The 26,706-nt window shown below is 46.1% G+C and overlaps 1 protein-coding gene across 2 annotated transcripts in view; it reads right to left on the bottom strand.

The window, feature by feature from the left end:
• Window positions 1-2,581: 2,581 nt before the first annotated feature.
• The window catches only part of RAP1A (RAP1A, member of RAS oncogene family), a 38,170-nt gene continuing 14,045 nt past the window's right edge, over window positions 2,582-26,706 (bottom strand). For both annotated transcript variants that reach the window (XM_051808681.1, XM_051808682.1), the window contains exons 2-9: window positions 23,441-23,509; window positions 19,970-20,053; window positions 16,187-16,255; window positions 14,793-14,849; window positions 13,423-13,563; window positions 8,439-8,582; window positions 5,780-5,895; window positions 2,582-3,363 (exon numbers count right to left, since the gene is read on the bottom strand). In XM_051808681.1, coding sequence (XP_051664641.1) covers window positions 5,809-5,895; window positions 8,439-8,582; window positions 13,423-13,563; window positions 14,793-14,849; window positions 16,187-16,255; window positions 19,970-20,026 — 555 coding nt within the window. In that variant the 5' untranslated portion in view covers window positions 20,027-20,053; window positions 23,441-23,509 and the 3' untranslated portion in view covers window positions 2,582-3,363; window positions 5,780-5,808. The remainder of the gene's footprint in view (window positions 3,364-5,779; window positions 5,896-8,438; window positions 8,583-13,422; window positions 13,564-14,792; window positions 14,850-16,186; window positions 16,256-19,969; window positions 20,054-23,440; window positions 23,510-26,706) is intronic.

Here is a 26,706-nt window from a genome sequence, read left to right as displayed (position 1 = left end):
ATGAATTTTCTCATTAAGTGGCTGCTGGATGTCAGACCTCCCACATCAGCCCACAAACTGGGAAAGGTGTCCCTGCAGGGGCTGGAATTGAGATGAGCTTTAAGGTCCCGTCCAACCCCAAATACTCCACGATTCTCTGAAACTACAGGAGCACCAGCATCTCCACACTCTCCAAAAATGACATTCTTCTTTCTTTTGCTGGTGCATTTGGGTCAAAACCCAAATTGCATCTTCCCAGTGAGGCAGGACATGTGGCACCGGGCTGTTATCACCCGAAAACGTGATTGAAAACAACCTTTAGACGACACAAAAAATAAACACAGGCTGAGGAGTTAGAGAACAGCCTATTTGCACAGAGGGCAGGGCATCACTTTGGTGGAATCTGTGCACACTCCAGCAGCTCAGAGAGGAGCTGGATGGCTCTGGGGCTTCAGTGAGATTCCAAATGCGCTCCTTTGCTCGCAGCAAAGTGTGGCTTTGCTCGGCTGGATGGTCAAAGGCAGCGGCGTGTGACTCCTCCTGGGAGGTTTTCCTTTCACCCTTTCTTGAGGACATTCTCCAGTGAAGTCGTTCTTAACCCGGTGAAACATTAAACCCCCCCCGGTGCTCCGGGACATTTGTGTTTGACACGAAACAACGCGGCGGCTCGAGTGTGTCCCGGGGCAGAACTGGGGCTTTTGTGCTGAAATCCATTAGAGATTTGTTGGTGGGTTTTGTGGTTTTTTTTATCCAGTGAGAAAACAACGCGTTGTGGGAGGCAGAGGGGAGCACACCGAGGGTCCCGGGGCTGGGGGAGTGATGGGAAGCGGGGCTTCACCCTGCAAATAACCCGAATTCCCGTGGAACTTCAGTCGGAGCCTCCACCAGCCCGGAGCTTCTCCGACACCACCATCTAGTGGCAAAGCCGAGAGGCTCGGGAAGCCTTCCCACCTCTTCCTCCATCCCTTACACCCAATTTACCACTCCTTCTGCATCCCAGGGATGCATATCCTGCCATTCCTGGGAAGCCACCATCGACTGCAAACCCCTCCAGGTTTTGTAGGTGATGGAGCAGAAACCCCATCACGGGGACCCTCAGACACCCCCAGTGGGATCGGGGCCTGGGAGCGGGTCCTGAGCACTCCAGGAAGATCCCGGGACAGGGAAAAAATGCCAATGGAGAGGCTAGACTTGCCTTCACCAGCCTGACCAGTTAAACTGCGGGAACATCCAAACTGGGAGACACGAGGCTGAGGAGTGAGGCGGAAAAGTGCCAGAAGGTTGAGCACCCAGCAGTTGGTTCTGCCACAGAAAACACACTGGAAGTTTTATAAAAGTTTATAAAATGAAGTTTCACATTTTTGAGATGAGGTTTCACATTTCTGAGATGAGGTTTCACATTTCTGAAACGAGGTTTCACATTTCTAAAACGAGGTTATTTTGTTAAAGAGATTATTTTGATGACCCTCCCTACCGTCCCTGCATCTCAAAAAAAAATAAAAATAAAAAAATTAAGGTTTTAAGTTTCTGGTTTTATAGAAGAGACACATCTAGCAATCAGCACGTTCATTAAAATTACTTTATTACTAAAATATTTTTACATTTAGTAAAGATAACCAACCTGCAAACACCATGCTCCTGCTCCTCCCGAAAAAGGAAGCACAGAGGAAGGTTGAAGACAACCAGCTAAAGTAACTATGTTTGTCCTAGTAGCTTGTAAGTTAGGCAGATGTTTTCACATTATCCAGATGTTTTCAACCAGTCTTATTTGGGCTGCTTTTAGAAACTGGGATCTCTGTATAATTCAACAGCTGCATCAGGAACACAGTTTTAGAAAAAAAACCTATTTATAGAAATTTCTCCCCCCCTGGTTTCCAATAAAACTCTACAGCGGGTCCAGGAACATCTGTTACATTTTGATTTCCCGTTTAAAGCACCGGGACAAGGCCTGGCCTGAGTTTTCTCCACTGTGAAGATACATTTCTCTTCTCACTTACTCAGAAGCGAAGCAGGAGCAAGTCCCCCAGCCCTGTGGGAATTCCAGAGAGTTGGAATTCCAGAGATTTGGGTCCCACGGGAGGCTCTTTGACTTGCACACAGACAGGAGGATGGAGCACCCACGGCTCTCTTCGTATCCTGCTCTTTGAAGCTTTATGAAACCAACAGGTATTTAAAAAAAAAATAAAAATACACAAGAAACAAACCCAAAATGAAATTAAAAAAACCCTTTTAGCTGATCAGGGACCAGCAGCCAAAACAGGGACTGTCCCCAAACAAGGGGTGAAACCAAAATCATTGTCAGTCAGGCCTTGGTACAGCACGAAATTTGTACATAGTAAAAAATAAGTGTACAGAGGAAATGTCTCCAGCAGAAATACAATCTTTAAACAACCAGAAGAACGCACCAAATCAATTTGAAGTTGCCTGCTGTACTTTTGGTACACGTCCAACCCAGGGAGACATCACAGAGTTGGGGTCTGTCGTGACAAAATCTGCCAGGATGGGAGAGGAACTCACAAAACATGGATTAAAAAAAAAAAAAAAACAAAACAAACAACCCAAAAGTCTGGAAACCGTAACAAAAACACAGAAACAAAAAAAATGAAAATGTACTAAAATTTAATCATTCATAAAAGCTGTAATTTAATCTGTGACAGGAAAACACAAGAAGCAATATTAGAGTTGGTTTAGTATATTATATATTTTTGCTTTTAAAGCCATAGAAATCAGTTATCCCAGGTGTTTTTTTTTCCTATAAAAGACCCATTTTTTCCAAAGCATTATGCACAAACATTTTTAATTAGAATATAATGGCAGAATGAAAATAATGATATTCCGTAACTTTTAAATATAAAATGAAGTCAATGACTCAAAAAGTTATTTGCTGTGGTGAGTTCAAAGGGAGATTTCACATAATATATATCTATAGTTATAGATATAAAATATAACAGTGGAACATTTTTAGTGCTTGATGGGGAGAAATGATGATAAAATGGTCAATATGAAATTTTAATTATAGTAGCAATCTCTAACATTTGAAATGCATCCATGCTCCTTGGGATAATCATACACTAGAGTCAATTATATTTATTTTCACATCTGTTAATTGCTATTGCAAAGGAGGAGGAATATTGGCTTAAATTTCCAAGAGATATACACAGAGCAATTGCCTTTTTTTTTTTTTGTTTGTTTGTTTTCTTTTTTTTCCAGGGACTGTGTGTGCAAACCATTTTTTTAAGATCTAAATTCTTCTCGTAGTATATAAAAAAAAAAAACCAAAACAGGAGAAGCTTCTTCCGATATGTCATTAATTTCCATAAGGTTTTTGAAGTCGGGAATGCTGGCACTTTCCATTTTTAGGCAACAGTTCTTCATTCCTGCAATCTGGAGAAAGTAAAAAATAAAATAAAATAAAGTATAATAAAATTAAATTAAAAAAAAAAATAAAGATGGTGGAGGGATATTTTTTTATTTTCCTGATGAGATGAATGACCCCAAAGGCCTGAAAGTTTCCCGTGCCCAGGCTGGTAAAACACACAGAACTTCAGCAGAAGAGCTTGTTTTTCCCAGAACTGGGGTTTGTTCCCATTTAGACAACAGTTCTCCCTCTGGAGAAAGTAAAAAAAATAAAAAAAATAAAAGATGGTGGAGGGATATTTTTTGTTTTACTGATGAGATGAATGACCCCAAAGGCCTCAAAGTTTCCCGTGCCCAGGCTGGTAAAACACAGAACTTCAGCAGAAGAGCTTGTCTTTCCCAGAATTGGGGTTTGTTCCTGGGTACAGACAGCGAAGAGGCTTTGGAAAGCATAATTCTAAGAAAGATATTCTTGTTTTATCAGGGCCACAAAGCAGTGACAACCAACTGCCAGTCCTGTGTCACTGCTGTGATAACACCAGTGCCCCTCCAGCACCCACCCTGTGAGGCAGAGACAGGCAAAGGGGGCTGGAATTCACCCATGGATGGACAATTTAGGGGGGGAGGGATCTCAGTTTTTGTATTTCTGAGGTGCTCTAAAAGCCTAATGAGTCCAAAGACCCGAGCACTAATCCAGCTGCAAACAACAGGCAGGGAATTGGGAAGAGATTTGGGAAGAGTGAGGGAGACACTGTGGGATTTTGACCATCCAGAGCGGATTTGGGGGCATGGGCAGGAGACAGTGAAGGGGCATCAGTGACTGGGAGGGCTGGGGGTGTTCAGCCTGGAGAAGAGAAGGCTCCAGGAGATCTCAGAGCCCCTTCCAGTGCCCAAAAGGGCTTCTAAAAAAGAGGAAAAGGGACTGTTTATACGGGGACAGGATGAAGAAGAATGGGTTCAAACTGGAAGAGGGGACATTTAGGTTGGATGTGAGGAAGTAGTTCTTCCCTGAGAGGGTGGGCAGGCCCTGGCACAGGCTGCCCAGAGAAGCTGTGGCTGCCCCATCCCTGGAAGTGTCCAAGGCCAGGTTGGACAGGGCTTGGAGCAACCTGGGCTGGTGGAAGGTGTCCCTGCCCATGGCAGGGGGTGGAAGGAGGTTTAAGGTCCCTTCCAACCCAAACCATTCTGGGATAACTGACTGAATGCAGGAACTCCCTCAGCAGTTCCCAGTATTCCAGTCCCCATCTGCTGCTGGGCTGGGCTTTGTGTGCAGGATCCCAGGCAGAGCTGTGCCAGTCCAGCTCTGAGCAGGTCCCATCCTGGGCTGGGGAACCTGACACCACACCAGCTCAATTCAGATGATCACCTGAGCAGCAGGAAAAGCCACTTAAGACTCTTCCATTTCTGTTCCTAAAGCCACTGTTCCCCCCAAGCCCTAAGCTGTTGTTTTCTGGAGCCCAGAGCTCAGGTAAGAGCCTCATCCCCCAGGGAAGCCCATCAGCAGCCAGGTTACCTGCACAGCTCCACCTCTGCTGCTCAGTCACACCCAGGCTGCCCAAATGACCACCTACAGCATGGACTTCAGAGGAATTCATCCCTGAAATCCTTCTAAGACCACAGCTTTGTCTTAAATGCTGTAGGACAAGGGCAGCTGAGCTGCTTTGCCAGCTCACTGTGCCTTCTGATCAACTACAGGACAGAGCACAGAGGTTCTGCTGGGTCACAGAAACCCTCCTGAGGTGACAGCCTGTGCAGCCCATGGTGACACAGACACGTGGCAGAGATGGGCCATTACCCAGCTCCCTGCTCTGCCTCCAAACAGGGATATTTCTGTCCAAAACCTGGAGCTACAGAGCTGCTGTTTCCTTTCAGGAGCACGACAGAACAGCTGTAAGCACACAGAGTTCCCTGCCAAGATACACAGGAAGATTATTTTTAGCTCTGTCCAACCTTGGGGTGTTTTTTTGGGTGGGTTTTTTTTTTTGTGTGTGTGTGTTTGGGTTTTTTGTTGTTTTCCTTTTTTTGGTGGGCAGCTTTTTATTTCTGTGCCACTGAAAGCCACGTCCCACCCAACCCAATTTTAATTGTCCCCAGAGCACCCGGGACTGAGACAGCAACAGAAGTTACACAGATGCTACCAAATGCCATCAAGAGGATGAAAAGGAAGCAAAACTGAGCCATGGGGGCTCAGAGCTCCCTGTCACAACCCAGAGGGAGAACCTGCAGGAGTCAAAAGGAAGCTCCTGCTCTGTCACACTCATCAACCCAAGCAAAAAGGGAAAGGGAGAGAAGCAGGTCAGGTCAGTCAGCAAAAGTGACTTTTTAATTCCCTATCTGGGAGCAGACAGAAGGAAGAGGAGCAGAGGGAAGGGGAGAGAGTCCTTTCTGTTAGGAGCAGCTCACCAATCACCTGAGCCACAGGTAGAATTCAGACCCCTCTTACCTGGCTCAGAGCTGCTGCATGGTGGGAGTCTAAAGCAGCAGACATGATTTCTTTTTAGGCTTCTTCTTTTCCACTGGTGTTTTTCTATTTATTTGTCTGACCAGGTCATAAAAGATCTGAAAATGAAAAACACAAGCTGAAAAACCCAACTGATAAAACACCAAGTGTCACAACTGAGGCAGGCTGAGGAGCTGCCACTCTTTCCTGGTGGCTGCAGTTGCATAAATTCAATTAAAGTGTCTGAATTTACTAAGCCATGTTTCTCAAGCAGCTGCTTATGGAACAAGAGACACAGAGCTCACACCAGTGTGCAGAACATAAGGGAGCTGTAAACTCAGTTTATCATGACCAAAGGCTTCAGAAGAGGCTGGCAATGAAATGGAAATGACTTCCCTACTTTGGAAAAGTGGGAAAAAAACGGGGAGTAACAAAAGGGTTTTTAAGACTGGCATAATATCCTTAAGGATCATCTTCTCCCTGGCATCCTCGGGCTGGGGAGTGTCTGCAGAGCACTGCTCCACCAGCAGCAGTGTATTCCCACTGCAGGGAAAGGGCAGGCAGCCCTTTTCCTTGGCTTTCTCCCTCCAAACATCTGCCCTGAACTCCGACATTTCCAGAAGGGGACGATTACAGGGCCCTCTTTCAGCTGCAGAGACGAGTTTCTTGTGAAGGCTCTTGCTGTGAGTTGTTTTCCCAGCAATACTCAACCCATTTATAGCGAAATGAGCTTTGCAAAAAAGCTTGGAGCTGGGTCACAGCACTGAGGAGAAATATTTCAACCTTCAGAAGGCTCCACCCTTGTCCTTGTTTACTTTTTTCCCTTCCTGGAGTGGCTGAAAGCTCACAAATTCTTGTTGATTCCAAGGAAATTCAGAAGACAAAGAGACAGTTTATAGCATAATGTAACAACTGGAAATTTTAGGATTTTCCTTTGTAATAAATTAGATTATCTAAGTGCCAGTACTGACTGTGAGTACAGGAGTCTGCAACAAGGTTTCAGAAATGCCACCATCCCTAAAAAAGTCAGTGTGGTTCAGATGGCAAGAACATCTCAGAGGTCACCAGAAGGACACTTGATGTGCTGCTACCAAGACTCACTCTCTGGATTAAAAGCTTTATTATTTGGATGAAAGGTTTGATTCACATTCAGCAAATGCACATAGAAATTTAGCACCCTTCACCCAGATTTTAACAAGGGTTAGAAAGTCCAAAAGTAGCAAGAAAGCAAAAACAAAAGCCAAAGTAATGCCAACACTCCCTCAGCCCACAGGCCAGCAGGACAAACAACCAGAGCACCGAGCTGCTTCATTCACAGTGTTTCTCCTCTTTTGATTTCCTCAGCTTTTACACTTTTCACAACCAGACAACCTAAACTGGCAGGAACCCAGAAAAATGAAGATCACAATGAAACCAGAAACTAATCTTCCAGACAGTTGTTTTCCTCTCTGTGATCTGATCTCCCCGGAGGCTGCGGGGAAACGGGGAGACCCGGGATTCACCCGTCAGGGATGGGGGGATGTAAAGCTGGGACAGCTCAGGGCTCTGCCCACCACAGAACCCCCTTTCCCACCCTGGGCTGAGGCACCTTTGGCTGCTGAGAGGTCAGTGTTACACCACCAGCTGCAGAAACACAAATAACCCAGCTCTGGGGGGTGTTTGAGGGCAGAGCCGCTCGGTCCTTCATTAACAGCCACAGTTTTACTACAGCTCAGCCACACACACCCAGGAATAAAGCCCTCCTGGCAGCAGTGTGGCTCAGCCCTGTTTCCTGGGCTGGATCAATGCTCTCCAGCCAGGCTAATCCCAGCCACAGAAGCTGCAATTCCTGCAGCCTGGAGCTCCCTTCCCTCTGAACCAGCTCGATGCAGTGCGGGCATGTCCCTCCGGCTGCCAACCCAGCCCTGGGCTCAGGCCAAGATCCTGCTGCTCCTGCTTATCTCCCAGCCTCCTAAACGCTCCCAGTTATCTGCTGGCACCAAACCAGCCTCGCTGCACGGGGTCACCTTAGCTTTTGTGCCTGCAAACCTGGCCTCTGTCACAGGCAGATAATTCGCGGCGCCGAATAAAAACCTGGGGCCCGGCGCGGAGCAGAGCTCCCTCAGCACAACCCCGCGGCCCCAGGAGGCAGGAGAAGGCACTCCAGGGCAAGAGCCAAGCTCATTTCAGCTCATTTCAAGTTGGGGAGCTGCTTGGATCTGTGTTTGGGCACAGTCTTAGTGAGTTGGTGGCTTAGAGAGATGGGGAGACTCCTCGAGCAGGAATGTGAAATGCAAATACTTCAAAACCAGCCAGCACTACACAACGGGACAAGCAACACAATGGGGCATAACCCACGTCCAGAATAGCAGCAGTTATCTTGAAGAAATACAGTTTGCAGATAAAGTTTATCTGAGCTGAGAGTCATCCAGCTCACCAGGCTTGTTCAGGACCCTCTGCTATTCCCAGTAAGAAAACTCTTACCTGGAAAGTCACCCACCCTCTACAGACTAAAAGGAGCAGATCTCCTTAAAACAAACAGAAAGCAGCTAAATACACTGCATGGCAAACCTTTCTCAGGCTGAGAATTCAGAATCACCCTGAATCTTCCCAATTAGGAGAGATATGTGCTGGTTTGATGTCACATTCGAGTCGGAAAGGCAGGGGAGCAGCTGATAGTTACCTCATTTACGTTGATTTTAGACTTTGCAGATGATTCTAGAAAGGCACAGTTACACCACTGTCTTGCTAAGTTCTGGCCCTGCTCTTTGCCAACGACTCGCTCTTCCTCCAGGTCACATTTATTGCCAACCAGAATCATGGGAACCTGCAGAGGAACAAGGAAGAAAGGAGAGAGACATCAAGTTTGTGTACAGTGTGGGCTGCACAACTGGCTCACAGACTGAGGAAACAAAGCAGGAAAAATACAGCATCAAGTATGAAAAACATTGACAATCAGGAGCTCTGCAGAGTTGATGGACCAGGTTGGAATTCAGGTGCCTGCTGGGAAAGGGTCGAACAAAGTGCACAGCACAGACACCCTGGGGCACTAAATTAAACACATGTAAACCCGAATGATAATGTTTCAGCAGAATTTTAAGCCAGTGAGGTTTTATTTTCTGCGACACCATTCTGGTGCAAAACTTAATTCACTCCTGAAATTCATCTCAGGGCTTCCCTGTGACAGCAGGATGAGCTGCTGCCAGCAGCAGACAACTTCTGTCTGCACAGCACACACAGCACGTGTTTTCAGGCATATATTCTGTGTTTCAGCCCCTTTGACCTGTCTTGTCAAGCCACACAATAATAAATGGAAACACCTTTAAAAATCACTGCCCTGGATGTGGAATAAAAAGGAGTCAAGTATTCCCACAGCCCTGAGCACAAGCCCACCTGCCTTTCCCATCCCAATGCAATCTCATCCCACTGACATGTTTTGCACACACACACAGAGGATGTTCACTACAAAAGGCACAAACACTGCTTGATATTTATTAGCTTTGAATAATTGAAATGCCCAGCTAGTGACCACCCACCAGCTCAGTTCCTGAAAGCACATCACTTCCCAAAAGTAATCTCACGCAGTATCAAAACAAACACTTGATAGAAGTTCAAAGGACTCATCATGCAAATGCAGGCAAATGATTTGTTCAAGACAATGATGAAATGGCATCTGCCCCTCTCCTTAAGCCACTGGCTTTCTAAAGTGTCTGGGTGAGTCACCTTCTTGCTCCTTCATGAGGAAAAAAGTGCCTTGGGGAAACCATATTCCTGGTGACACATCCTGTAGAAACCCAGACATTTAATACTGTAGGAAAAGGACCTTGGCTGCAGTAAATGCTCATTACCCACCTGTTGGCATCAGGCAGCAGGGAAAGGAATAACAGAACCATAAAATATCCTGAGCTGGAAGGGACACACAGGGATCATCCAGTCCAGCTCCTGGCCCTGCACAGGACACCCCAAAATCCCACCCTGTCCCTGAGAGCGTTGTCCAAACCCTCCTGGAGCTCTGGCAGCCTTGGGGCTGTGCCCACTGCCCTGGGGAGCCTGGTCAGTGCCCAACCACCCTCTGGGGAAGAACCTTTTCCTGAGATCCAACCTGACCCTGCCCTGGCACAGCCCCAGCCTGACAACTCCTGACACATCTTGCCCAGCACCCCCCTCATAAATGGCACAAGGGGCAACAGAAAAGCTGGGGGCTCTTTTCTGGACTTGCTCTCCTCAGTCATGCTTAGATGTTGAGTTAAAACTCTCTCAGCAGAAAGAAATCAGGCAAAAAGCTCAGTTAAAACCAGCACTACGACTTCTCAGAGAGAGAATGTCCTGATAGATCACTTCAGAAGGCTTTCTCTGTTTTCAGACAGCCTCTCCCACAGCTGCAGCCCTCCAACATGTCACAAATAGGTAGAAAAGAAACTGTTCAAGGCCAGGTTGGACAGGGTTTGGAACAACCTGGGCTAGTGGAAGGGGTCCCTGCCCACGGCAGGAGGTGGAACTGGATGAGCTTTAACATCCCTCCCAACCCAACCCAGTCTGGGATTCTCTAAGACCTCAAACAAGCAAACGAAAAATACTCAAAACACCCCAAAATCTCTCGATGACAACTGAACCCACCTCCTCTCAGGTGCCATTTCCACACCCCCACGATGCCAAGCGTGATCCCACTCACTGCCTGTCCCTCCAGGGGGTCCCAGCTCCAGCCCCACCTCAGGGGCAGCCCCCCAGAGTTCAGGCCTTTGTGCACCTGAGCACTGCAGGTTCCAGTGGAATGCTGAATTTGCTTTTTACACATCCTGCACCCCACAGACCTCAGGGGATGAGACAGCCCCAGCTGAGGTGGGTTTGAAGGGAAGACCACAGCAGGACGTGCCCTCAGCAGCAGCAGCAGCAGCAGCAGCATCCTGTTTCCCTTACCCGGGGTAGGAGCAGAAAAAAAACCCCTAAAGAACTGCTGATCAGGGTGTGCACCCGCTCCATTTCCTCAGACATTTCATTCTTTGAACAGAAAATGAGCACTTTCCAGCTGGAAAATAAATCATTATCCGCTTCCTTTGGTAATTTGCAACACACTGTGTGTGTTTTTAATCGGCTTCAATGTTAGTATTTGTAGTCTCTTCCCGACACAACCACGTTCAGGATTCATTTTTGTGTTTAAAACCCATTAGAAAATGATCATATTTTTATTTTGGAGAACTAGAGCTTTACATACAACATCAGGAACTTGGAGTCACAGTACAGATGAAAAAAAATTAAAAAAAGCTCATTTCAAATCAGAGATCTACGGGATATTTACATCTAATATCAGCTTAATCCCCTTCCTTACTGTTTTCTAGATGGTTATGAGAAATTTTCTCATACCAAAACGTGAAAATGTGTTTGTTCAGCAAAAAAAATAAAAGTATATGAAGGTGTGAAATAATAGGGTAAAAGGTGATGGGTAAGCAGTATAGATTTGAAAGACATGAAACTCTGTATAAGGTTATTTCAAAAGGTATTAATTGTTTATCACAGAGCCAAAAATGGACTTTGATGGACATCTACCTTCTGATCATTTAGTATTTCACATAGAAGACTGGAATTTAAACTTTGCCAGACATAGATAATTTAATGGTTTATGCACTGGGACTTTAAAAAGACACATTCTGAAACTACCTACAGGAAGGAGTGTAGGTAGTAACTCAGCAGAATGTGGCTTAAACATTCAAAAGGTTCTCAAGCTTGGATTCAGTGAGTAAAATCTCCCTATCACAAAAGAAATACATGCATTTTAAGAATTAAATCACTGAAGTAAAAAGGAAAGCCACAGTGCCCATTATGGGATGAACCTGCCCAGCTCAGGGGACAAATTCCCTCCAGAGAGCGAGGCCAATCCAGGACTCCTGTTACCAGGGATTTACCCCAGAATAATCCCTGCCTAAATGAAAAGCAGTTTGGCATAAATAGTAGTTCAGCTTGTTAAACCAAGGAGGGAAGCAAAGCCCTGCAAAGCCAGGTAACCAGGCTGGGGGACGAGGAGGATCCCAGGGAAGCAGCTGCCCTGGGAGGTCGCCCTGGGTGGCTCCAACTGCCTTTTCCTGGATGGAGATCTGACTACAACACACGTGGCTTAGCCAGGATTTGGCCTAAATAGGTGTCCTGGCCCTGTGGGCAAGAGTTGTGGGAGCCCAGCCCAGCCCAAACCACCCCAGAGGGATCCACAGCAAAGGCAGGGGACACTTTGGAGCTGTCAGTGGAAAAACACGGGCAACCTTTTTCCCAGTCCTCAGGGCAAACACCTGAAGGCATTCCCAGCTTCTTCTGGAGGATGCCTACACAGAGAGAGGGTTCCCACACAGCCTCCATGGCAAAAGCCACCTGGAACCTCACCTGCATCCCACCTTTAGGAACTCAGGGCCCACCAAGGAGTTCCAGGAGTTGGGGCCTGAATTGGAAATATGGTGCATGGTTTTCTTCTGTCCAACAGCACTGAATGCAAACCATCCACATGGAATTTTTCCTTATTTTAAAAAGGGCTTTAAGCAACTAAAATTACAACCTTGCATCACTGTCTAAGACTCTCATAAGAGTCTTAATTATTTAATTCATGCAACTCTGTGACCTCCTTTGAAGAAAACTGTTGAGAGCTGAAAAGCCTCGGGCTGTGAGGGTGCTCCCAGTGGCATTGCCAGGGACAGGCACAGCTGCAGGGCAGAGCTGGACCATCCCAGCTCACACACACGTGTCACAGGAGTCACAGAGCCGTGAACATCCTCCTTTCCTACAGAAAGGGCCAAGCACATTTTCATACAACAACCTAAAGTCCCATAAATGTAGAGCCCACACACCAGGAGGCTGCACAGCTGCAGGGAGGGTGGTGAACGTGGTGGTGCTGCTGGGTTGACTGGACTTGATGATCTCAGAGGTCATTTCCAACCTTAACAATTCCAAGGGAATCTCTACTTCAGGCCACAAGACCCAGGGCTACTTCAGGGTCAGGCTCTCAGCTCAGCTCCCCAGCCCCTCACAGGGAGACATGAAACCCAAGGAACACTCAGTGATTTCCAAAAAAAGGCTATTAATCCTAATGACACTGAAAGGACACAGCACAGCCTGGTCACTAAGTTGACCACTCCTTTCTATTTGCAGTTCATCAGCTTGGCTCCTGACGTGCCCCTGAGGGCACAGGGAACAGCACTGCCCTGCTCCAGGGAATTCCCAGCTGACCTCTGGGAAATGTGGCAGCTTTGGACTTCAGTTTCCCCTTCATACATTTGGGAAGAGCGAGGTTAAGTCTCCACAGCTGCAGATTTACCAACAACAACATCAGCAGCAGAGAGCTCAACTGTTATTTTTCCTTAACTTTGCTAAAGCACAGAGAAGAAAGAAAATGCAAATACTGGAAAGGAGTTAAAAGGAGAAAAAAAGACATAATGTTGTTTTCAATCAACACCCACCAATTCCAAAGGCTGTCAGACTTCCAGGACATGGGAAAATCTGGTTTCATGATGCCCCTTAGCAGGTGTGGGGCCTCAAACAACAACACTGAAATAACAACGCTGAGGGAAACTTAATTCAACACAAACCAAGAACATTCTTTGAAAGAAACTTCGCTCTCCAAATCCTGTATGTTTATCACAAACACTTCTTAACCATTTGCAGAAGCAAAACAAAAATATTCCACTTACATCTTCAGTGTCCTTAACCCGTAAAATCTGTTCCCGCAGGTCCTGTAGGTCGTTAAACGTGGACTGTGCTGTTATAGAATATACTAGTGCAAACCCTTGCCCATTCTTCATGTAGAGATCCCTCATGGCTGTAAATTGCTCCTGTAATCAAATATTTTTTTTTTAAAGTAATTAGCCAGTGAATGCAGCTGATGAGCAGTTACAAAGGAATACTTCTATTATACTGGAGGAGAGAATATGGTGTCACACAACGTGGATTTACATATTTTCCCCTCTCAGAAATCCACTGAAGCATGGAAATTTAATAAAAGCATTAACACATCTCTTTCCCTTTGTGTGTTTTTTTTTCCCCCCTAATAGACAAAAGGCTTTCTTCTATACAAAGATTAGCAATAAACATCTCTGCAGATGGACTGTTGTACGTCCCAACCACAAAGTATTTAGATTTGGGTGATATATTTTGCAGTGATCTTGCATTTATTTGCTGATAAGGTGTTAAGCACCAGTCTGCCATCAAACCAATTCCCCAGACAACAGGCAGGGAGTGGAAATTCAAATTTTTTCCTCTCATACAAGGAAACAGTGCCACACACTCAGGATTTGCTGCGTGGAAGGCACTGCCTGGTCACCTCTGAACATGCACAGTTTAATTCCAAACATCTCTAGCAGGACAGTGGCTCAGAGGTTCAATCAGTGAAATGCCAGAGCAGGCTGGACAGTGTGTCCCAGCTCAGAGCTGCCTTTGTCCCAGCCTGTGACAGGAATGTCACCAGTGATGACGATTTCTGCCCCTGCTCTTGGTTGTTCTCAAAGCTTTCTAAATAAATCCAACTTTTAGGGAGCAGGACCTCCCCTCCTGTGATGTTCACTCGACCACCACAGGGTTTGTTTGCTCAGTGCCAGGGCTTTGCAGGGCTGCAGGTGACACTGGCACAGCAAAGGGACTCACCCCAGCTCTGGAGGGACAACGTGGGCCTCCCAAAGCAGCACCAGGCAGTGCCAGGGAGGTGCCACCAGGCTGATGTGACATGTGGGAGGCAATTCCTGTGCCTGGGATTGGCTTCAGTCTGTGTCTGTGGCTTCTGGCCACTCGAAAAATTAATGTTTAGAATTCAAATTGTGCCAGAGTGTTGAAAACCAGACGACAGTGGATGGCAGAGAAAAGGTGAGTGGCACAGGAGGCACCAACCTTTGTGTCCCAGCACTGGGGCACCACCACTGGAGGGGCTCATTCAACACCCTGGGTGGGGGTTATTTAACAAAATCCTTCCATTTAAATCACTGCAGCTGATTTGTTGGTTTTGCTTGGGCAGGATTATCGTTCTTAACAAAGAAACTCCACAGCCATCAGAAAAAGAAACAAGACTTACTGTCCCTGCTGTGTCGAGGATCTCAAGCATACACTGTTGACAGTCTACTTCCACTTGCTGGGGAAAAAAAAGGGAAGAGACAAACACTTAGAACTAAAATATCTGAAATGGGACAGGCAGGAGGAATCTCAGCTTCATTTTTAACCCTGTCACAAAGACCTCCCTAAGCAAGCCAGGCACCTGCACTTCCCTAGGGCTGAGCAGCACTGCTTTTAGAGGATTAATTATGCCCCAAGCCAGGCATTTGGGTCAGCTCACATGCTCCAGGACTCCCTTCATTATAAAGGCTTAAATGAGCAGCTCACTGTAAACATCTCAACTTAAGTGAGATTGTAAATATCCCAACTTAATCCACTCTCCCAAATCAAGGGACGTTAAAACTTGAATTTTTCTTTGCTGCTGGGGGAGAAGGGAGGGAAGGAAGAAAAGAAAAAGCAAAATATTTCAGGCCCCTCACAGTCAGGCTTTGCAAATCTTCCACTCACTGAGAAGTTTCTCAGATCCAACAAGGGTAATTTTCCAGGAGAGTCAAGTAAATTTAACAGCAGAACTGATCCCACAATTTACACTTGATTGTCACGGGGCAAAAACGTTTTTTGTTTTATGTTTTGGTGCCTTTAATGATGGTGACATTTATGCTAATCCCTAAAACAATGGGTCACTTGACATCAGTGCAGTGAAGAAAGCAGCTCTGTGGATGGAATTAAGTAGAGAACCACAGCTCAGGGATCCTGACAAGGACTCCTGCTCAGCAATCCCAACCCTGCATCCTGAACAGCCCCAAAGAATTCCACATCCTTCAAAGCAAGCAGGACATGTTTGAGTTAAGTGGCAAAACAGCCATTCCTGAAAGAGAACACAAGGCAAGTGCTGTGCTCCAGCAATCCAACCTGATATATTAGAGGGATATATCCTGTGTAACAACATCTACAGAGCACACACAGGGCAGGTGTAGTAACCTCTGAGGAATAAACAGCAAACAGGGGAGAAGCTGCAGCCTCAAACTGCCCCCAGTCATCAGAGACACAACATGAAAGCTCTTGTTTTATGGAGTAATGGAGATTTAATCTTCCTGTTTAACTAAGTGAGGAAACAGCCCAATTCATGGCATCATCGTGCCCTGATAATTCAGCTTTCCAGGAGCTGCCACAATTTGTCTGATTGCATTCAGAGGCCCTAAGCCAGTAAAATACTCTGGAAAGCCAAAGGAAACTACCTGCATGAAACCATTTCCAAGGCTGATCCTTTCCCATGCATCCCTTTCCTTCTGCTATTCCAAGCACACATGACTTTTTTCCTCGGAAAAGACCCTTCTCATCCTGACAAGCTTTTGTTGCATTATTAAAAAGAAAGCTCTGTGAGACTTGAAAGAAACAAAAATGATGGCATTTTACCTTTCTGTATGAATCTTCTATTGTTGGGTCATATTTTTCAACAAAAATTCCCTGAACAAACTGTACAGTCTGGGGAGAAAGGAAAGAAGGAAAAAAAAAAATTAAGTGAACTGAACACAAGCAGAAACATTTATCAAGAAGTAACAAAAAAATCACTGTTAAAATTTAATAGTGGGGACCAGAAAAAAAAGACATATAAAATTTCAATTTTTAAAACAGAATTTGTGTATTTTCTGTTCCATTAAGATCACTTTATTCAAGCACGTTTTCAAAATGTTTTCTGCATGTGAACTGCCTGCTTGCTTTTCTCAGAAAGGTTAATACCCTCAAAAATGCCTTTACTCCAGTGCCTGGGACTTCAGAAGAACAAAAACCCACCAAATATGGAAGACCTGAAATTTCATCAGAAGAACTGGCAACCTGTCCACTGTGGAAAATCCACATTTTGGTCCAAATCATCCCAGAGCTACAGTGGGGCTGCTCTGGATCAAACCCCCAGAGCACAGACAAGTGACACCTGGAGAGCCTCCAGCCACTCAATCTCTGTTAAACCATTAAAGGAGGAGACACCACTCAGTCCAAAGGGGAAATCTTTCTTGCCCATATAATTATTCAAAGCAAATCTACTCTAAACACTTCCCACCGAGTTGTCACATGGATGTGGCCCCTCTATGGACATCCCAGGGTGTTCTGGCCACAGTTTTCCTTCTCCTCTGTAGGCGAAGCTCCCTTTCCCTTTTCACCCTCACCTACAACAATCTGCAGTAGAACAGCACAGGAGTGTCTGAATATTTCACTGATATTGGTAATTGTTTGTCAAACTAAGAGCTGAGATCCCAGTGCTTCGTTTTGCCTCTGGAAAACCAACAACCACACCAAACACCTTCTGCCAACTGAACTTTCCACAGGTTTTATACCCAAATTCTGCAAATTCACTCCCTGTTTAAAGAAATCGTGTTTTGTTTGGGCAGAAGACAATGGAGAACAAAGAATCCCAGAATGGTTTGGGTTGGAAGGGACCTTAAAGGTCACCCAGTGCCACCCCCTGCCATGGGCAGGGACACCTTCCACCAGCCCAGGTTGCTCCAAGAACCATCCAACCTGGCCTTGGACATTTCCAGGGATGGGGCAGCCACAGCTTCTCTGGGCAACCTGTGCCAGGGCCTCCCCACCCTCACAGGGAAGAATTTCTTCCTAAAAAATCTAATCTAAATCTACCCTACTTCAGCTTAAAGCCATTCCCTCATCTCCTATCACACACCTTGTTGGAAACTGAGCAGTTCCTCACGATTTGCTTTCTTTTAACATAAGAAGAAACGACTTCTAGGACAATCTACCCCATTTAAAAATCATTCTATATCACTAAATAAACATATTTTACACTCCAATGATCAAAGTCTCAGCTTCTCTGGTATTTTCTTGTCACACTGAACAGCTGTCCCAGTTTGCCTGAGATAAGAGATCTCAGCAAAATCATCCTAGTAAGGAACCACTGAATGTGGATGACGGGGTTACATCAACAATAAAACCCCACAGCAAGAATTGTAGGTTGCAGATTGTATTTTAGGACTGTTACTGAGCATTTTAGGATATTTAGGTTAGCCCAGCTGCTGACCAGGAGACTTTGCCAGGAGGCTCACACATGAGCACTGGAGTTGGTCACATCTGCACCACTTTATTTTGGGAGCTCTGTGAGCCCTGAGTGTGAGAATCCAACAAATCACTCACAATACTGAAGCTTTCTTTTATAACACCCACAAAACTTATTCTATATCTGCAAATACAGCACTACACTGAATGAAAATTACCTGAACCCATGTATTCTCCTCTCAAAATGTGTTATTGCTGATAAATCACTGTCCTAACTTCTGTCCTCTCAACTGGTGCTGTGTGTTCACACAGACAACAATTACAATCCTAAGTATGATTATATTCACCTTAATCCACAGCCTATTTTGCTATGTAAGATTGTTACCCTCTGATGAACTTTATTTTTATTGGTTATAGCTGAAAAGAGAGGCCAAGGGAGAAGACACAAGTCTGGGGTGGTTTTGGGTTCTGTGTAGCTCCAAGACTTACACAACTTTCCCTTAGTTTGGGGTTCTGCATCCAAACTTTAGTTTCCAGTTCTATGTAAGACTCTGAACAATTGGACACTCTTCTAATACTGTCACCCACTGCTACTCCAGAGCATTTTTAGCCTCAGAAACGGGGAGAAAACTGCTGAACAGGAAACAAAAGTTGCAAAATAACTGTGCCTTAATAACTGTAAAAAGCTTTCTGCTATTCCACCATCGCTACCAAAAGCACAATCAGCATCATACTGGCACAGAAGAGTTAAAACAACAAGGAGGATCTGCAGTAAAACAACATCATATTGTCATCCCCACTCTCATGAAAACACAGAGCTGAAAATCAACACCAACCTCTTTGTTGGACAGTTCAGTTTATACAGTTGGAAGAACAAAATTTAAAGTGACCTCCATATTATTTTAAATCCCACCTTGTAACTACTCCTTGTAAATAAGCAAACAGTTACCTTGAAAGCTAAATATTATCCACTCTCAGCTGCTAATTGGCACTTATTGTGTGCTGTTATAAACATAATGGATCTATGTGGCACATGAATTACAAAATATGCTGATTTAGCACCCAGACTGCCAAAAAGAATTTAACTTTTGTTTACCAGACTGAGTATTTGCATTTCAGCTGTTAAAAAAGGGCAGTGATGGTGCTGACTCAGACTTCAAATAGCAAATAAGGAAATTCAGGTATGTCAGATGCTGAGTAATTCTTATGTACAGCATATTAATAAGTGGCCTCTTTTACCCAGCGAGCCTGTCAATGCTACATAACAAAAGTGAGATAATCAAGGAGGTGCTGGTGCAAAAAGTAACACAGATTGCTTAAGTTGCTGTGGAAGAACAGAGCTTATAAAAAAATTATGCCTCCACCTTGTGAAGATTAGGATGGGATCTCTGAGAGAGCACCTCAAATCTGATACACAACTGAATAATCTTTCCTCCTGCTCATCTGGATTCTGCAGGTGATTTACCAGGATTATTACCTGGTTGTATCAGCAGAATAAACAAGGGTGCAGGACATGAAAGGCTGCTCAGCCATTATCACCCCCTGTGACAAGGAACACAGGGCAGTTCCTTGTTGGAGATAACTTTACACTTGACCAGTTCTTTGCCTTTCTTGTTGCAGGGAGCTGTTGGACTGATTAGTGATAAATGGGTGACAGGAATCCCTCTTACAATGCTTGACTATCAACTCTGCTATGTAAACCTCTTCTTAGAAACAAACACAAGCACTTAAGGAGTGCAAAGTGTCATCACTCTGCTTCTCCCTCTGCACTGCACACAGGCTGGGGGGGAATTCTCATTTTTCAGCCCAGGTTGCTCATTCAGGATGGACAACACGCAGCATTCAAGGTGTGCAGGGTTGAAACCACCCCTAATTCCATTATTCTACTTCACTGCACAGCCAGACTTCACTTGCTGTTCCAGTGTAGGTTGGGTTTTTAATACTTGGCCACGGACATTCAGTGTTTTACAACACAACACCCAGGCAGGAAGCAGACATGAAATGCTACTGCAACAGTGATTAATCACCTCTCCAAAATCATGACACACCTCCTCAGCTCTCTCAGCAGTGCAACAGTGAAGCCATGGCACGTACTAAAAGTCCTACAGATCTCCTGATGCATTAATAACATAGTCTGCAATGAGACAGTTGGAAGTTGGTGTGTCAGTTTGAGAACCACTCCCCAAAACTCACCAAAGCGGACTTGCCCACACCTCCTGAACCAAGGACCACCAGCTTGTACTCACGCATGGTGTGGCCTGTTCAGACAGCAACAATCTGCAAAGGAGGAAAAAAAAGCAGTTAAAAACACAGGTGGATTCAGGGCACTGTCTCCTGAAAGCAGCAACACGCTCCCTTCAGCAAGCAGTCCTGAGAACGAGGATGTCTTTGTGAATACTTAGTTATGTTTTTTATTTTTCCACCTGGACACTCAGGTGGCACCTCTGACAGCCCCAGTTTACATGAGATGCCCAAAGCTCAGCCTGATGGTGCTCAGAGAGGAAGAGGAAGGACACACATGGTACAAACATGGCACAGCCACACGTGCCCACTCCAGCTCCCCCTGCGCGTCCTCTGCTGCCTCAGCATTTCACAGCACAAACCACCGACTGCTGGACAAGGAAATTAGATCAGAAAGATGCAACCAAGAGGTTTCTTCTCCCCTCCACTCCCAGCAGGGAAGGATTTAGGTCAGTGTTTTCTCTCTGGAAAAGGTCAGCCCCAACACAGGGCTGCCAAGGCAGAACCTCTCTGCTCGCCCAAGCACCGACTCTGCCTTTTTATGGAAATCTTGCGACTCCCTCGACTCCCCCCGTGCAGCACCAGAAAACTCCTCACTCTCCTCCAGAGTCCCTGACAAATAAGGCAAATGACAAAGCTGGTGATAAACATTTTACACTATGTTTACATTAGAAGGCAGGCTGGGCTGTCCCGAGCCACGGAGCTCAAGCAAACAATGACCTCAGCAGCGAATTCCCCCTTCCCAGCGAGACAGAGCTTCCTTCCCAAGTAAGGCTTCAGAGCCTCCAGTGCAAGGAGCCTGGGCAAGCTCCACTCCTCAAAGGCATTTCAAACTAACGTTACCACAGGATTTATGGGTTCACTGGCTACAGCCTTCGAAAATAAAAGCATATTCCAAGGAGTTTGATAGAGAAATGTATCACCTTGTCGACTGCCGTTAGTGGGTCTGCGGAGAGAAGGGATTGTATTTTTAGCTTTGCAGTGTGGAGAACTCCCTGACAATCTGTGTTTCAGGATTTTATATAATCATTAAATGGGGGCAGGTTCTATCATTTCAATTCCCAAGGGAAGTTGGAAAACAGAGGATGAAGAGGAAACCCACGTGCTGCTGCTCACCCATCTCCAGTCCCTGCCAGAGCTGCATCAGGACCAGCTGCTGAACACTGAGACCTTCCCTAAACATCCTAATTTATCCCTCACCCCTCAACCACAGCCTGTTTTATGGTCTAAATGTGACACAAGTACAGGTTTAAACAAAAACGAAAAAAATCCCACGTGCAGCTGGAGAGAGACACACAAATTCTGTGTCCAGTTCAGCTCGACTTCAAGCTCATTTTTAAGTCAGAATAACAGAAATAAAGGATTTGCCCGTGCTGAGTCACATAGCAAAGCTGCCCTTCACTCACCCAAGCCTTAGAGAGGGAATAAAGCTGAAGTTATCAGTGCAGCCCATCATTTTAAGCACCTTGAGGAGGTCTTTCCTCAGCTCTTGAAGCCCATGTGAGCTGCAGTTGCTTAACTTCATGAAAATTGTGAAACCAAGTCAAACTGAAAGGGGTTTTCCAGAAGCTGTCTAAAAGCAGAGCCAGTGAGGTCTAGGCACTCTAGGACATTTACAGTGGTTTTGGTTAAAATTCTGGAACTGTGAGCTCTTCTGCTTGAACATTTCCCTGAGAAGTAACACTTCCTTTCTTCCAAAAATCACGATTTCGGATGGGGAGGAGAGGGAAAGTCCAATTAACAATTATTTTCCCCTTGATCATCCCTAGAAATTAAAAGGCAAGGCATTTTTTATAAAGCACAAATGCAACTTATTGATCCAGTTTATCTTCCTCCTCCTCCAGCTCCACAGTCACTTCCACCAAGGAAAACTTGGGAAGCGACCAAGCTAAGGGTTAAATTTAGCTGTGAACTCTTTCACTTCTTATTTATAGTAAAAAACACTTGTGGGAAAGTTTCAGCTGGGAGCAGTACAAGACTAACTTCTCATTTCTTGTCTACAGTATTTGCTGACTTTTTTTTTTTTCAGGTGCAACAGGAAACCAAGATCCTGAACCACACGAGCCTCATTACTGCAAACCCCACACATCTTAATTATCTTGTAGCTCTTTCACGAGTCTGTTAATGTTATCTGTTTATACAACATTGAATAGAGTGCTCAAGAAATTACTATGCTGCATCCCAGCCAACTTTTCATTTGGCAACTGTTGAAGCCCACCTAAACACAGTCACACACAGCAGCATTCATCTCCCTCCAGAGCTCCCTGGAGTGGAGTCACATGCCATGAAGCAAGGGCTCCATTTCAAAATGGAATTAAATTATGGGTGCTAAGCGTTTCTTTGGAGTCAAAAAAAAAGAGGATGATCGCTAAGGAGCGTGGAAAAAATAACTGTAAATGTTGTGAAAGTGCCCTCATTAGTTCTGAACGCTGAGGTGCAGAAATAAAGCAAAAGCTGAGTATTGTCTCCTTGCTCCTGCTCCCTTCTCCCAGGCACACAGAGCCCAACCAAGCTCCAGCAGGACAACCACGGGGCACAGAGCTCGTGTCACACAACCCACCACTGCCCTGAGCAGCAGCAACTCCCTCCTGCCTTCCCTACCAGACCCTCCAAACCACCCAGCACCTGCAGGGTAATAAATCAGTAGGGTTCTGTCATCTATAAGCATCAAAAACCTTTGCTTCTACACTGTGAAACAGTTGATACATCAGAATTAATCTCTTTTCTTTGTTCTTTAACAGGAGCATCTCTTCTCTGCTGCTAACTGTCACCAACCCTGCCAGGGAAGCAACAGAAATGGATGTTTATCAATTCACAGCATCAGCCCCAAGATGCCCAGCTCCTTCCTGAGGCAAAAGTGAAGGGCTCTATTCTGGTAACAGATGCTGAATAAAGAAAAGATGCAATATATTTGTTTTAATGTGCAAAACTGAAAGGCAGGGGGTCTCTGAGAAGGACCAGAGGATGGAAGCAAACACAAGTGGGGTTGTAACCTGAAATGGGGCTCTGAGCACCCACTCACCTGCCTCTTTATTCAGCCAGAGCCTTGTGCACTCTCCTAAATGCACAAATCATCCTTCACCCTCCTGCAGCCCTGGGGCCAAACCGGGGTAGGAAGAAGCAAAACTTGGAGGGTATTTCCCAAGCAGCGGAAGGAGCTGGGGGAGGGTGGGGGGGGAGGAGGGCTGAGGCCCTTCAGGACAGAAACCTGATGCAAAAATTAGCTGCTCCTCTTACAAAAGTTTCAGCAGCTCATCCAGAAGTTTACAACTCGGGTGGTGAGGAGAGAGAAGCATAAACAAAGATAAGTGAACACAACACTGAAAAAGAGAGTGGGTGCAACAACTTTACTTATCCATTATCAACTCCTATGTTCACAGAAATTGCATTTGAAATATTCTGAGAACACTAAAAAACTCCTACCTTGGCATAAAAGATCTCTCATCAGTGTTAGCAGCTCTACTGAAGGTCCTCCAGGCTCCCCACAAGGGACTGAAAAAAACCAGAAAATATCAAAATAATTAATCATCTTTCAAAGACAGCATTTGCAACTCATCACTGAAGGGCTTAAGTCAAACCACCATGTTCCTGGGGACTTTTCCTTCCCAATATACTCTCTGGAAGACTTCACTTAAAAAAGACAAACTGAGGTCAAACTAACCCTGCTTGAGACTCTATCAAGTGTGCAATGCATTTTACAGAAAGTACTATCAAAGAAAAGGATGTTTAGAGCAGCCCAACAACCTGAGTGATGTTAAAGGGGAAAAACCATCACTCCTGATCAACACTGCCCTGGTAAAATTCAATACAACACCTGAAAAGTAGAATTATTTTAGGGATGCACTGAGTTTCTTTCCTGTGGGGCACACACAAAGCCCGTGTGTCTGCCCTGCAGCACACGCCAGTGCCAGGCACAGGAAGCAGAAGCAGCAGGTTCTGATGGTATCAGAGTCCCTCTGAACCAGCCCAACATCCTGTCCCACATCCCCCAGCCCTGCTGTGCCCTCGGTTCCTCCCCCAGCCACCTGGCAGCAGCAGGATGGAGGGGACAGGCTGGGCAGAGCAGGTGGTACACGGGGACACGACTCAAAGAGCAGCTACGAGCTGTGGGAAGAGCTGAGGGCAGAGGGGAGGGCACAGAGGGGAACCCAGGCTGGGGGTGCCTCGACAGCCAGAGCATCTTGGCAGGATTTAAACTGCCAGAGGGCAGGGTGAGAGTAGAGATTGCAAAGAAATTCTTTACTATAAAGGGTGGGGAGGCCCTGGCACAGGTTGCCCAGAGAAGCTGTGGCTGCCCCATCCCTGGGAGTGTCCAAGGCCAGGTTGGACAGGGCTTGGAGCAACCTGGGCTAGTGGGAGGTGTCCCTGCCCATGGCAGGGGGTGGAATGGGATGAGCTTTAAGGTCCCTTCCAACTCAAACCAGTCTGGGATTCTGTGACAGTTCTCAAGAGCAGGACAACTCCCTGCACCACCATCCTCCTCCCCCAGGAACCCTCTGGCTCCTGTCCAAGTGTTTGAGGAGGCTGTGACACCTGCAGCATCCCAATCCTTTGTTCAGGAACACTGAACTGCAGCACCACTGGTACTTCAGTCATCACAGCACTGCCTGCTGCTACGACAGGCAAAGGGTCCTCTGTCTTTTACAGGTTCAGCACTTCATCCTTTCTTTTCAAGGGATAAAAGAATCAGTTGTTCCTCTAGAATCATAGGAAGTTCAAATGAAAACCTGCTAAGTTGCTTTTTTGAAAATATCTCCTTTTAAGAGCTCTGTACCCAGCAATCCAGAACCACCCTGGAGCCACAGAAATCAAAACTGTTTAGAAACTGATAATGGATGTCATAACCCCTGTCAAGCATTTTCCCAAATATAATAAGAAGTGAGTCTCCAGCAAAGCAGAGTTCATTCAGTCAGCTCTTGCTGAAGGTATTTGCTTGGGTCCAATTTGGACACACCTGAAAACAGGGATTTCTCCTAAAGCAAGGCTGGGAGAGCTGGGGGTTCAGCCTGGAGGAGAGAAGGCTCCAGAGAGACCTGAGAGCCCCTTGCAGTGCCTAAAGGGGCTCCAAGAGAGCTGGAGAGGGACTTGGGACAAGGGTCAGGAGGGGCAGGACAAGGGGGAATGGCTTCCCACTGCCAGAGGGCAGGGTGAGATGGGATATTGGGAAGAAATCCTTCCCTGGGAGGGTGGGGAGGCCCTGGCACAGGTTGCCCAGAGAAGCTGTGGCTGCCCCATCCCTGGGAGTCTCCAAGGCCAGGTTGGACAGGGTCTGGAGCAACCTGGGCTAGTGGGAGGTGTCCCTGCCCATGGCAGGGCGTAGAATGAGATGGGCTTTAAGGTCCCTTCCAATCCAAACCAGTCTGGGATTCCCTGATTTTTAGTGCAAGCACTGCCAGTCCCAGCTACAGGACTGGGGACAGACAAGGGCACCGACTGCACTGGCCCTCAAAAAGCACAAGGCACAGCCTGAGCTTAAAAAAGGGTGAGAGAAAAGGAACAGAAAGAAGTGAGGCACAGAAGGAAGCACAGCAACCAGAGCAGCAGTTCCCAGAGACTGTGAAAGAGCCGCTCCCGGCACAGCTTCCACTGCCACGGGCACTGCTCACTGAGCTGGGCTTGGCTCTGCCCCAGGAGGATGCACTGGGATACAGAAAGACAGGGAAAGGTGTCCCTGGCATAGAGGAGAGAGGGGCAGGGAGCAAGGATCACTCACCTGGCTTTAAGGAAGAGAGAAGAGGGTAACTCCTTGCTTGCTCGTCACCCCCACCTCCCATTTTCTGATTTTCACCAGCGGGAACCAGAAGTTTGAGCATTTCCAGGGGGAAATGTGCCACCAGGATTTCGCAGATTTGGGAGAGAAGCACAGATGCCTGTGTGAACTCCAGCACCCCAGGCTGGCTGTGCCACCCCTGTGGCCATGCCCATCCCATTTCCCAGCTGAGAGGCAGATTCTTGGGATGTTGCAGCCACATGTCCTGGTTATTTTTATCCTGGCAGCTAAATACTGGATCGTGGCTACTATAAACAAACCTGTTTAATTTTCAACTTGTAAATGTTCTCTGTGCCAGTTTTTTTCAGTCACTATAAACTAGGCCATGGAAAGGGCTGGATTTTCTTTTTTTAAAAGTGTCAACTAAACATTGCTCAATACTCCACCAAAATCCCTTCATTACTCAGAGCCCTGTTGGCAAAACAAACCCAAATCCAGCACTTCTGCAAAGGGAAGATTTACAGCCATCAAAATCACACTCCAACTGACAGATTCCCTCTACAATAAAGGAAAATCCAAACAAACAAAGAGAATGATCCAGCAGAGAAGGCTGGAAACACAAGACCAGGGCTCTCCCCTCGGCTTCAACCAGTTCCAGCACAGCCCAACAACAGCTCCACTCACCACCTGCTCCCTGATCTGTTCTACACCCTGTTCTTAGATATTGAATTACTCAATGAAGTCAAAAGCACATTAAATACTTCCCTAATATTCATCAAAGCTGTCAGCAATTACACAACTGTTACACGAGAGCGACAGGGAGCAGCGATGGTGGATCCCAAATGAAAGGGTGTTTGGCTGGAAATCCCACAGTTAATTAGCAGACACCTCCCCTGAAAAGCAGCAAGGCAAGCACTGCCAGAGATGACCCTGTTAATTAGCAGGGAGTTGAGTTAATTGATAAAAATCACTGCCATGG

This window comes from Manacus candei, unplaced genomic scaffold (genome assembly GCF_025592945.1).
Source record: "Manacus candei isolate 608988 ecotype Guabito, Panama unplaced genomic scaffold, ASM2559294v1 h1tg000073l, whole genome shotgun sequence".
Lineage (NCBI taxonomy): Eukaryota > Metazoa > Chordata > Aves > Passeriformes > Pipridae > Manacus > Manacus candei.
The sequence above is the reverse complement of the archived record's forward strand: the minus strand, read 5'-3'. Positions and strand labels throughout refer to the sequence as shown.